This window comes from Choloepus didactylus, chromosome 19, assembly GCF_015220235.1.
Source record: "Choloepus didactylus isolate mChoDid1 chromosome 19, mChoDid1.pri, whole genome shotgun sequence".
NCBI classification, from domain to species: Eukaryota; Metazoa; Chordata; class Mammalia; order Pilosa; family Megalonychidae; genus Choloepus; species Choloepus didactylus.
In genome coordinates this window covers 10,479,930-10,491,790 of record NC_051325.1, presented here as the reverse complement: position 1 = coordinate 10,491,790, position 11,861 = coordinate 10,479,930, and the positions used below count along the sequence as shown (strand labels likewise).

At 43.2% G+C, this 11,861-nt stretch overlaps 1 protein-coding gene across 1 annotated transcript; it reads left to right on the top strand.

The window, feature by feature from the left end:
• Positions 1-564: 564 nt before the first annotated feature.
• On the top strand, positions 565-11,507 carry LOC119516071 (cystatin-13-like). Its single transcript, XM_037812246.1, has 3 exons — positions 565-792; positions 4,133-4,246; positions 11,424-11,507. The coding sequence occupies exons 1-3, from the start codon at positions 565-567 to the stop codon at positions 11,505-11,507; spliced, it is 426 nt and encodes a 141-aa protein (XP_037668174.1).
• Positions 11,508-11,861: the final 354 nt, after the last annotated feature.

The window sequence follows — 11,861 nt, the reverse complement described above, 5'->3', positions numbered from 1 at the left end:
CGTGGGGGGACCTACACAAGTGAGGAGATAGGAGGTCTGCCTGGTAGGGAAGAAAGGGGTGTGTGCATTCATGCACATGTGCAAGTGTGTGCACACATGTATTGGTGTGTGCACATGTGAGTGTGAATGAGCACACGTATGTGCATTGTGTGCATGTGTTGCATGCATGTGTTGCTTGTGTACATAGGTATGTGTGTGTTTACATATGTGTAGGTGCATGCACATGGGTGTGGGTACACATGCATGTGTACACACACATGTGTGCGCCTGTGTGTCAGCTCCCAGGTATGCATGCACAGAGGCATGAATTCTTCCAGAAGGGAAAAGGTCAAGCAGGGCACATGGGCTGAGTTGTAACTGCAGATTTCTCAGGTGACTTCTCTTGGGGGAAAGAGGAGAAGCTGGAGAAGACAATCATGAGAGAACCTCACTCCTTTCCAACCCCAGCAGTGCTAAGAGGAGCTGCGGGCCCTGCAGAGACAGCTGGAGCCCTCCTGCCTACAGCCAACCCACACCCTGGCAGGACAGCAGGACTCAGCCCCTTGCCCCCTTGGCTGAGGAGCCATGGCCAGACCCTGCCAGACCTTGCTGTTCGTGGTGGCAGCTACAGCGCTGGTGCCCAGAAGTGTGCAAGCCTGGGGCTCACCCAAGGTGGTGAGGGCATTCCAGGACATCCCCACAGACTATGTGTACGTGCAGCAGGCACTCTGGTTCGCCATGAAGGAGTATAACAAGGCCAGTAAAGACAAGTACATCTTCCGCGTGGTGCAGATTCTCAAGTCTCAGGAGCAGGTTGGTGCATCATTGGCTCCTTGTTCTTCGTTTCTGGTCCTCAGCCGGGGGTGGGGAGGAAGCCTTAGCCATGGATGGCTATCGAAGGAGAGGATGGATAACACAGCTGAGAGATGCCTTTAGCTAAAAATAATATTAATTTTATGTTAGAGGTTTTTGAAAGAAAATCAACTACATGTAAAGAATGCTTTGTTATTTTGAGGTGAATCTGGGGCTGGGACATCCATTAAAGTAACTTAAAATTGGTTATAGTTGTGTAAAAAGTCTGGGTAACAGCACAGAAGGTAGCTTGAAGGGACTTTGAATGGCCTCAATGTCCTGCCAGGATGGGGGTTGGCTGCAGGTGGGAGGGCTCCAAGTTTGGGACAGTAGGAGCATCAAAATGAACAATGCCCGGGGTGGGTTGTGACATAATGAACAAGCAAAGACATTGCAAGTCCAGCCAGCCCTGAAAAGGGGAGCTGGAGCAGCAAGGAGGGTTCTTCTTTACAGAACATGCCTACAGTTAGATGTTAAAGTGACTTGTCTATCAAGTCACCTTTTGCAGCCACCAGGTGATAAATGCAGGGAACGTTCCATCAAAGGTGCAACAGCCATGGGGTGAGAGAGTCATCGGGGAACCAGTCACTGCAGAGATTTATTCCTGACAAAGGAGCAAAGAAACATTTACAGACAGGAAATCTGAGACAGGGAAACACCTCCCTCCCCAAATGCTCATGCTCATTGATGGGATGGGTTGAGGAGGACACAACATCACATCTGTAGTATTATTGCCCCAAATGCATACCCAGAATCTAGCCACAAGGAGCACGTAGATATTCTGTAAGACCACCCAAAAATATCCATGTCATGAGAAACAGAAAAAATGCTGGAAAGCTGTTGTAGATTAGAGATGTAAGAAACATGATGACTAAATGTGATGTGGGGTCCTTATCTAGGTCTGGTATTAAATTTAGGCATTATATTTTAGATCCTGTAATGTCTGATTTTTCCCAAATCTGCCATGTAGTTCTTAAAATAGTTTTCACTCTTCTTCCAGAATGATCATTTTGGGCTTTAATCTTATCTGTTTTGCCTCTTCCTGTGTCTGCAAACGCAGTCCCATGACTTGATAAGAGTCATGGGAGCAGAAACTCGACTTGAGTTTGACCAAGAGAGAAAAGGAGAAGATAAATTAGAAACTTTTCTCTCCACGTACCTCTATGTTTTAAAGCTGGCCACAGTGCTGTGAAAACATCTAGTATTTTATTTCCTAGCTGCTCCATAGTAATCTATGATGTGCATCTACTACATCTTATCTATTCCCCCCAAAATGAATACCTATTTGAACTCCACTTTCTTGCTACCACAAGCAGTGTTGTTATGAACAACCTTGTATATGCCCCTTACAGACCTGTCTGAGAATTTCTCTGGGATGTTCCCAGGAGCGGGAATACTGGTTCAAAGGGTATGTATTTATTTAACTTGATCATGTACCAAAAGATTATACAAAAGTTCTTATATACTCTCTTCTCCACCAATACTTGGCAGTTTTCTATCTTTTTTTTCAATTTCTGGTCTGTATAAATTGAAAAACTGTTGACTTAATCCATATTTCTTTAAGTTTCAGTTTGAACATCTCTGTTCATGCCTGTTACCCTTTTGGGTTTTCTCATTTGTGAATTGTGTCTTATAGCCAGTTTTCGCTTGAGGTCCCTATCTTTATCACAGAAGTTTTTGTGTATGCTATCTGATAGTCTCTTGTCAGTTTTAGATATTGTAAATACCTTCTCCCAATCAACCACCTGTTAACTTTGTCTGCGCTCTCCTTTTTCTTGCAGATAAACCGTTTTGATGGAATCAAATTCTTCTTTTCATTGTTATTCATGAACTGGAGCCCACAAAGATAATCTATATTTGCTCTTTTTTATATTTGTCTTTAATTCTTCTGGATTCCCCTTTAGTAAGTTAGGAAGCCAGTTTCATTTTTCTCCATGCAGTGTCATTTTTCTGAACATCATCTGCTAAAGAGTCTATCCTTTCACCATGAATTAGTGGTTTCATATTTACTGACTATTAATTGGCATATACACAGCTGGATATAACCTCTCAGGGAAGGTTTCTTGTAGCCCATAGTATTCATTTCTTATTGCTGTATAACAAATTCCTGCAAAATTTATACCTTAAAACAACATCCACTGTATTAGTCAGGGTTCTCCAGGGAAACAGAACCAGCAGGAGATGTCTGTAAATATGAGATGTTAGAAAAGTGTCTCATGCAACTGTGAAGATGCACAAGTCCAAATTCCGTAGGGAAGGTCATGAGCTGGCAACTCCCATGAAGGTCTTTGATGAACTCCCCAGGAGAGGAGAGTTCCCTTAAAAGTCTTTAACTGATTGGATTAAATTCAACTGATTGGATTCTCTCACTGCAAAAGACACATCCTTACTTGATGGTAGATGTAATCAGCCACAGATGCAATCAGTTGACTGATGATTTAATAAACCAGCCTTCTGATTCATTAACCAGCCATGCAATGTCCTTGCAGTAACGGTTAGGACAGTTCTTCCTTGACCAGATGACTGGACACTGTCACCTGGCCAAGTTGAAACCCACCATCAAACCCACTTTTTAGCTCACAGTTCTGTAGGTAGCTCAAAAGTCCAGCCTGGTGTGGCTGACTTTCTGCTCAGGGTATGGCAAGGCTGAAACAAAGAAGTTGGCTGAGCTGGATTTTGTCTGGAGGCTCTGAAGGATAAAATACACTTTTCAAGCTGAGTCTTGCTGTTGGCAGAATTCAGTTCTTTGTGGTTGTAGGACTAATGTCCCCACTGGGGTCCTCTCCCAAGTTTTAGAGGTCCCCGCATTCCTCATCATGAGACCCATCCATCTTCAATTTAACAACAGCCCATTGGATTCTCCTCATGCTTCAAATCTCTGACTTCCCAGGAGATCCTCTTTCCCTACCCACACCCCATCCCTTGGTAACCTGTATTCTAGATTCTGACTTTATGAGTGTACGTATTCTAATTATTTCCTATTAATGAGGTCATACAATATTTGCCCTGAATAAGAATAATGAGGGAGGGATTGAGGACCCTACATTTTTTGGTATCCACTAAAGTGTGAGACCCACTATAACTGTGGGTGACTGTGACACACACACACAATTATCAGGGTAAGATAATTTAGATTACCCTAAACCTGCTGTCAGGAAATTGTAGAAGAGAGAGTTCAAGGAAGGGGGCAGACTTTCTTTGTCCTAAACAGTCAATGACGTGTTTATTTATCAGACATGGCAATAGACACAGTATACAGTCTTCGTTTATGATATCTAATTTCTTAGTTGTTCATCGACAGGTCACAGATAGTTTGGACTACTATATTGAAGCCCAAATTGCCCGGACAATGTGTAAGAAAATTTCAGGAGACAATGAAAACTGCTTATTTCAACAGGATCCCAAAATGAAAAAGGTATGTGACCGAGATCAGCAGGGGGCAATGGCCCTGTAGGTCTGCATACCAGAAGCAAAATGATGGAACTGACCCTATTTTGATTCTCTAGTTTCCTTTTTGAGCCATATTCTGTTCATGTTCAGGACTGTGAATGGCCAGGTTCTAGACATGCAGCACTCTTTCTATTACATGTTGCTGATCTCACCACCACCCCTCCAACCCACACATGCACTTAGAGGTATAAAGCAACAACGGTTTATTGTTTGTCCTATTCTGCAATCTTGGCTGGGTTCTGATGGGCAATTATTCCACCCCCTGCGGAGTCTGCTGGGGCAGGACCATTCCAGATGGCTTCTTTACTCATATTTCGGGTGCCCCAGCTGGGATGGATGACACAGCTAGGGGAGTGGGCCAGATGTCTTTCCAATTCTGCTTAAGCCTCTCCGTGGGGCAAACGGTTGGGAGATCAAGGTCCTGGCTTGTTCAGGACCAGAGTTTTCCTGGCTTGCCTGTTTGAATGTATTATGTCCCCCAAAACACCATTATCTTTGATGGAATCTTGTGTGGGCAGACATATCAGTGTTGATTAGATTGTAATTCTTTGAGTGTTTCTATGGAGAAGCAACCCACCCAACTGTGGGTGATGATTCTGACTGGATTGCTTCTGTGGAGGTATGGCCAGCCCATTCAGCATGGGTCTTGATTAGTTTACTGGAGCACTATATAAGCTCAGGCAGAAGTAGGGAGCTTGCTACAGCCAAGAGGGACACTTTGAAGAATGCACAGGAGCTGAGACAGGAACTGCGGTTTACAGAGACATTTTGGAGACAGCCTTTGAAAGCAGACTTTTGCTCTGGAGAAGCAAAGAGAGGACAGATGCCCCAAGAGCAACTGAGAGTGACACTTTGGAGAGAAACTGCAGCCTAGAGAGGAACATCCTTGGAGAAAGCCATTTTGAAACCAGAACTCTGGAGCAGTCTCCAGCAAACCAGAACACCTGGGATATGGGACTTTTAATGCTACACTCAGGAAAGCCCTGGGCAAACTGGAACAAGTCAGTCACCCTCTACTTGGACTTCCTCATGACATGGTGGTTCTAAGGGAGTTAAACATCTTAACTAGTTTCCAAGAGGAGAAAGCAGAAGTACCTACCAGTCCTCCTGAGGCCTCAGCTGCAAAGTTCCAGAATGCCACTCCATCTCATTCTATTGCCCACAGCAAGTCACCAGGCCAGCCCAGACACAAGGGGAGGGCATCGATTCCTTTCTATACTGTGCTCTCTGTGTGCCATGTCCTGGCAGGGAAGGTGTTGGAGGCAGCTGTCTTTGTAGACTATTGTTCTGGTTTGCTAATGCTGCCAGAATGCAAAATACCAGAAATGGATTAGCTTTTATAAAGGGGGTTTATTTGGTTGCAAAGTTACAGTCCTAAGGCCATAAAAGTGTCCAAACAAAGGCATCAGCAATAGGCATCACTGAATAATGGCCTATGGGGTCTGGAAAACCTCTGTCAGCAGGGAAGGCACAGGTATGTGGCTGGCATCTGCTCCAGGGTTCTAGTTTCAAAACGGCCTTTTCCCAGGACATTTCTTTCCAACTGTCTAGCGGTGTTCTCTTAGTTTCTCCCAGACAAACTCTGGGCTAGCAAAAGTGTGCTCTCAACAGCCATCTCCAAAATGTCTCTCTCAGCTGCAGCAGCCTGGGCCTGTAATCACTCTTTTTAAAGAACTCCAGTAAATTAATCAAGACCCACACTGAATGGGCGAGGCCACATCTCCATGGAAATAATCTAATCAAAATTATTACCTACAGTTGGGTGAGTCACATCTCCATGGAAACAACCTAATCCAAATATTCTACAAGATTGGATTAAAAGATCATGGTTTTTCTTGGGGGACATAATACATCTGGCACAACTATCTACCCCAGATACTTTTTATCTGTGGGTGCTGATTTGGGAAAAAGCAAGCTGTGACCTTCCCCCAACTGATGTCCTTGGAAGGGGGAACCTCTCAGAGCTGGGACTACACAAGCTTGAAATCTCTTTGAAGCAGGGAATGTCAGAAGAAACTCTTCTTGACTGGTTCCAACAGCCCGACTGCTGTGTGGAAGGCTGCAGGGTAACCCTAAAATTAAGATTCAGTGTTAAGTGCTTCCTTGACATCTGGGAAAGTCAGGAAGGCCTCAATGGCCTAGCTGCAAGAATATATACATGCATAAAGGTTTTCATTGTTGCACCCTACCACTACCCACTCTGCACCCACAGATAAGGTCCCCCTTATTAAGGGAGCCAGGTACGTGCATTTCCTGCTTATCCTAGAGTCATGGGTTTCAGTTCACTGCCAGCACATGGAATTATTCAAACAAGCCAGTTACATCTTCCCAGGGGAGCCAGGGATAACCCTGACCTCTTGTTACTACAAAGCTTGCCCCTGCTCGTTCCCTCTGCCCCAACCCCCAGGTGGTGGTGGTGTCCTCTTCCCCCGGCCAGTGAGTATATGCCACTAATAAACTACCGTCCACCTCATCTGCCCAGTGACAGGTGCCATGTCTCTGGCTATCCCCACAACCCTAGGGTGAGACTCCTTCCCTCACCAATGAGGAGAAGAGGAGGAGATAAACACAAAGGCCTGGGAGGCTTTGGGGCAGTCTGGAGACCCCCAGCCTGGTGGCCCCCATGCCCAACATGGCCTTGTATGATAAGTGTTTTGCTTCAAATCAGAGGTAAGAAGCAATCCCAGCTGGGTCTGGTGCTGCCAGGCCTTGCACCAGATGGGGGATGTCAAAGAGGGGCCAGTTCATCTCTCGGCCTTATTCGAAAATGTCCTTACTCTCATCACATTTCACTAACAGGAATATGGTTGGTTGAAATGTAATTATTTTAAATGCACACAAATATTTTATAAAAATACATTATCATTTAAATATGCAAAAGTGATGACATACTCAACAGGATATCTTGAATATGTCCCAATTCCCCTCCCCTCCACAGGAAATACTGCTGGGATCCTTTGTGTGGAAATCCACAGGAAAATTTCCCTTTACATTTCCATAAACATTTCCTTTTTAAAACATAACTGGTGAGGTACTATGTGCATTTTGGTGCAACTTCCTTTTTCATCTTTTTAAATTTGTCTTGTCCATCTACTTCCTACTTTTCTCTTTCATAAACAAAGCAACAATGAAAACCCTTATGCATGTATATTTCTGTGCCTTATGTGTTTTTTCTTCACCAATTTATTATATAACCAAAGTTGGCACAAGACATGGCTAGGCATAAATAATCACAGATTATTGGTTGCCAAAAATTGCCTAGTACATGCTCAAATTAAAAATATCTTAATACTTTAATGAATAGTAGACACTATGTCAGGATGCCAAAAATGCAAGTGGATGGGAATATCAAGAGAGTTAACTCTTGTTATACATGATTAGAAATGTTTTTAAAAATTAAGTAATACTTCAAAAATCCAGGTAAGTACTGGAAGAAATTTTCAAATACCCATGTACCTGCCACACAGATTTTACAACTGTTATCATTTTATCCCATTAATTGTAAATATTTTAAGAAGTGAAATGTGATAATCTAGTCCCCCCCCCCAAAGATAACAACTCTTCTAAATTTTGTGGGTAACATATTTTTCCATGTTTTAAAACTTTTATATATGTGTTCTAATTTGCTAAGCTGCCTGTTCCGGTTTGCTAATGCTGCCAGAATGCAAAACACCAGAAATGGACTGGCTTTTAAAGGGGGTTTATTTGGTTACACAGTTACAGCCTTAAAGCCATAAAATGTCCATCAAAAAAGGGTACCTTCACTGGAGAAAGGCCATTGGTGTCCAGAAAACCTCTGTTAGCTGGGAAGGCACATGGCTGGCGTCTGCTTGCTCTCAGGTTGAGTTTCAAAGTGGCGTTCTCCAAAATGTCTGCATCAGCTTCCAATGGCCGCCTTCAAAATGTCTGTCTCAGCTACAGCAGTGAGCTCCTTCTGTCTGAGCTTATATAAGGCTCTAGTAAACTAATCAAGGCCCATGCTGAATGGGAGTGGCCACACCTCCATGGAAATACTGAACCAATAGGTTCCAACCTAATTCACACCAATACATCTGCCCCAACAAGACTGCACCAGAGAATATGGCTTTTTCTGGGTGACATAATTTATACAAACCAGCACACTGCCCAAAACAAATACTACAAAATGGGCTGGCTTTTAATAGTGGGAATTTATTAGCTTACAAACTTATAGTTTTGAAGCTGTGAAAATGTCCAAACCTGGACATCATCAAGATGATGCTTTCTTTCTGAAGACCAGCGACAGGTGATCCTGGGTCCTCTGCCACATGGCAAGGCACACAGCAACATCTGCTGGTCTGTGCCTTCTCCTTCAGTGCGTCCAGCTTCTTGCTTCCATGGCTTTCTCTCTTCATCTGAATTTCATTCCCTTATAAAGGACTCCAGTAAGAGGATTAAGACCCACCCTGAATGAGGTGGGTCACATCTTAAGTTGAGATCTTACTCACCAAAAGATCCTCCTTACAATGGATCCACACCCACAGAAATGAATTAACTTTCAGAAAATACTTTTCTGGGGTCCTATAGCTTCAAACCATCATATTATACATGTAGAGTTTTGTGTGTTTTTCAAAATTTATATCAATTTCAGAACTTGTATATTTTTTCACTCAACAAAATGTTTAGAGATTTATTCATGTTGGTACAATCTGTTGTTATTTACTTAGGCCTAATGATTTTTTGTGCCTGTTGATATATATAGAAAGTGGCAGAAAAATGTTCTGTTAATTGTATATATTATAAGACTATATTATATTGTATTTAGCCATTTCCCAATTTTGGACACGTTTGGCTGTTTTAATTTCTCATTTTTAGCAACAATGCAGTGAACTAGTGAGAATTTCTCCAGGGAGGAACTTGGCAGTGAACCTGCCACATGTAGAGCATGGTCAACTTCAACTTTACTGTAGGCCACACAGAACACACACCTTTCATTTTACTCTCCATAGTGGCTGCACCAGCATACCTTCCATCAGTGCAGCATGTGACTGATCTTCTCACCACAGCCTTACCTGCACTGGGTGTTATGGGTCTCACGTTTTTCCAGTCTAATATAAATGAAATGTTTTCTCCTCATTTTATTTGGCATCTCCCTGATTTCTAGTAAGGTTGAGATGTTTTATATTCCCAGTGGTCATCCAGGTTTCCACTTCCATGGTTTGTTTCTCTTATCCTTTTCCCTGGTGCAATCAGGGGCCCCTGACAGCATTCTTGGACTTACGGGGAAGAACACAGCCAATCCATTGCCACCCTGCTTGCACTCCCCTCCTGCCTCTCTCTCCCCTCTGCCAAATATAACCAGAAACCAGAGGGAAGGGTTCCCCTTGACACAGTCCAAAGAGGTCAGCATTGTAAGACAGAGCCAGGTAAAACCAGATGGGATGCAGAGCTGGAGGGACAAACAGGAAATCGAGCCCATGTTGGAAAAAGGGAGATCAGGTAGGAGTCTCCAAGGTTTGGGAGGTTTGAGAGGTTTGGGAACAGTTTACCCTCTTGTTTGTTTCCTTATGATTCCACCCTCCATACCGAGTGCTCAGCACTCCATTAACTTCCATCAGCTTGCTCACATCTGCTTCTTACCATAAGGAGACTTCTTATCTTCGTCCTTGTATGAGGTTCTTTTCTGGTTCCGAGTTCCTCTAGGTTTGACCTCATCTATTTTCTTTGGTTTATTTTTTGGGATGTAGAAAAGAAGAAAGGGCTTTTTAGGACATAAAATTTAAGACATGATATTTTAAGGAGATTATGGGAGATATTTTGGAATTCTTCAAAAATATTGAATAGCTTAAAATCAATCATAAATACCCTCAAGTAAAGTATACCATGGTTAATAGATTACTCTATATCCTGTTTTTCTTTATTTATACTATATCCATGCTTTTATATCATTGGAATCACTCTGGTTTATAATCTAGAGTTTCATTTAATAATAAAACCTAAGCATTTCTAAAACTGTAAAATTGTTTGAGAGTATCATGCAATGAAATTATTTGATTTCATTTTATGGTTCTAGGTTCACGTATTATTAGTCATTACCCAGGAATTAGTTATTTAAGCTTTTCTAATTTTTAACTAGTATGAACAGTGTTGTAAAGAATATTCTTCTTTATATCCATTTGTATATATAAAGCAAAGCTCCCAGAAGCTGAATTACACATCTGGTAACCTGACACATTTTAAATATTTTAAATACACATTGCTGAAATGCCCTCTAGGATTAGGCTTTTCAATTCCTCTGCTTCCTGGTGATTTTTGGTCTACCTTGGCTGATCCAGAAGTTAAGCTCTTAGTCAACCCCCTAATAAACCCAGAGCCCACCCTCCCTGCTCCCCCCACTGCCCCGTGCAGGCTCACCCTCATCCTGGACGTCCCCCTCCAGCCTGGAGGCACCGAGGAGGGCAGGACTCATTTCTTCAATGGCCTGTCTGGGTAGCTGGTTGCCATTTCCTCCCTCACTCTGATCATATCTCATAGAACATCAACGATCCTTCATCAGCCCAACAGTGCTTCCATTTTGTTATGGAGACACTGTTGTTTGATCTCCTCATTCTAACTGAATAACAATTTTAGCAGAGAGAGGAGGGCCACAGGTATGCTCATTCTGACACCGTGAGCCTGAAATCTAGCTCATTCTGCAGGACTCTGGGAAGAGATCTATATATCTCTCCCCAACTCTGTCCACTGCAAATTCTTCTTCTTGGTCTCTGGCCAGATGTTGACCCCCTTTGCCTGTGGCATGCAGGATTCTGTCCTTTCTGTGATGCCTCACCTGGTCAGAACCTGCTGGGTCCTGCATGCAGCACAGTGTCTCTGTGGGCTAAGGGGAAGCTGGCGTGGTTGGCTGAAGGGCTCTAGGGCTGGAGACAGGGATGACCGGCCCTGGCTTTGACCCTTGCTCCATCAGAGGATGGTGATTGCCAAGGGCTTGGCGAGTGAGGCCGACTCTGCCCCCAGATCCTAGGTCAGCAGCCCTGTGAACCACGAGTGCATGGTCGACTCCGACAACCTCTTTGCCCACCCCAGACAAGATCCCGGCACCTGAAAATAGGAACTTTTTCTGTTTTTGTTTATCTGTTGCCTGTTTCTTTCATGCAACTGATGATTGATCTTCTTTTCTGTTTTAGACGGTTCTTTGCACCTTTATTGTCGCATCCAAACCTTGGAAATTTGAACTCAAAATGCTGAAGAAAAAATGCGAAGATATCTAATTGTCTTCTAGCACATTCTGCCATGCTCACTTCCGTTTGAAAGAAGAAGCAAAGATACTCAGAAAACATTTAAACAACACAACTGACCCATTTACTGCATTTTTTTGTGGACTTTTTGCTTTTTTGGGTGTTCTTCCAGGGCTGTTGGTGAGATACTTTTTACAGCGCTGGCCCTAACTGCCCAGATCATCTACTAGCAGGGACAGTCTGCTATCAATAAATTGAAAACAGTGTGACTCTGTTTACACACCTCTCCAGTCTCTGAGTGCAAATTAATTTTCACTGGTAGCTTTTTCTGGATAACTAACCAGAGGACTCAGCCTTCAAATGCTCTGATTACTGTGGATGCTTTCT

Excerpts from the sequence above, each read along its gene's own strand:
- LOC119516071 (XM_037812246.1), top strand. The coding sequence starts at position 565 with ATGGCCAGACCCTGCCAGACCTTGCTGTTCGTGGTGGCAGCTACAGCG. Across the intron at positions 793-4,132 it reads TTCTCAAGTCTCAGGAGCAG|GTCACAGATAGTTTGGACTA; the intron begins GTTGGTGCATCA and ends GTTCATCGACAG. Across the intron at positions 4,247-11,423 it reads AGGATCCCAAAATGAAAAAG|ACGGTTCTTTGCACCTTTAT; the intron begins GTATGTGACCGA and ends TTTCTGTTTTAG.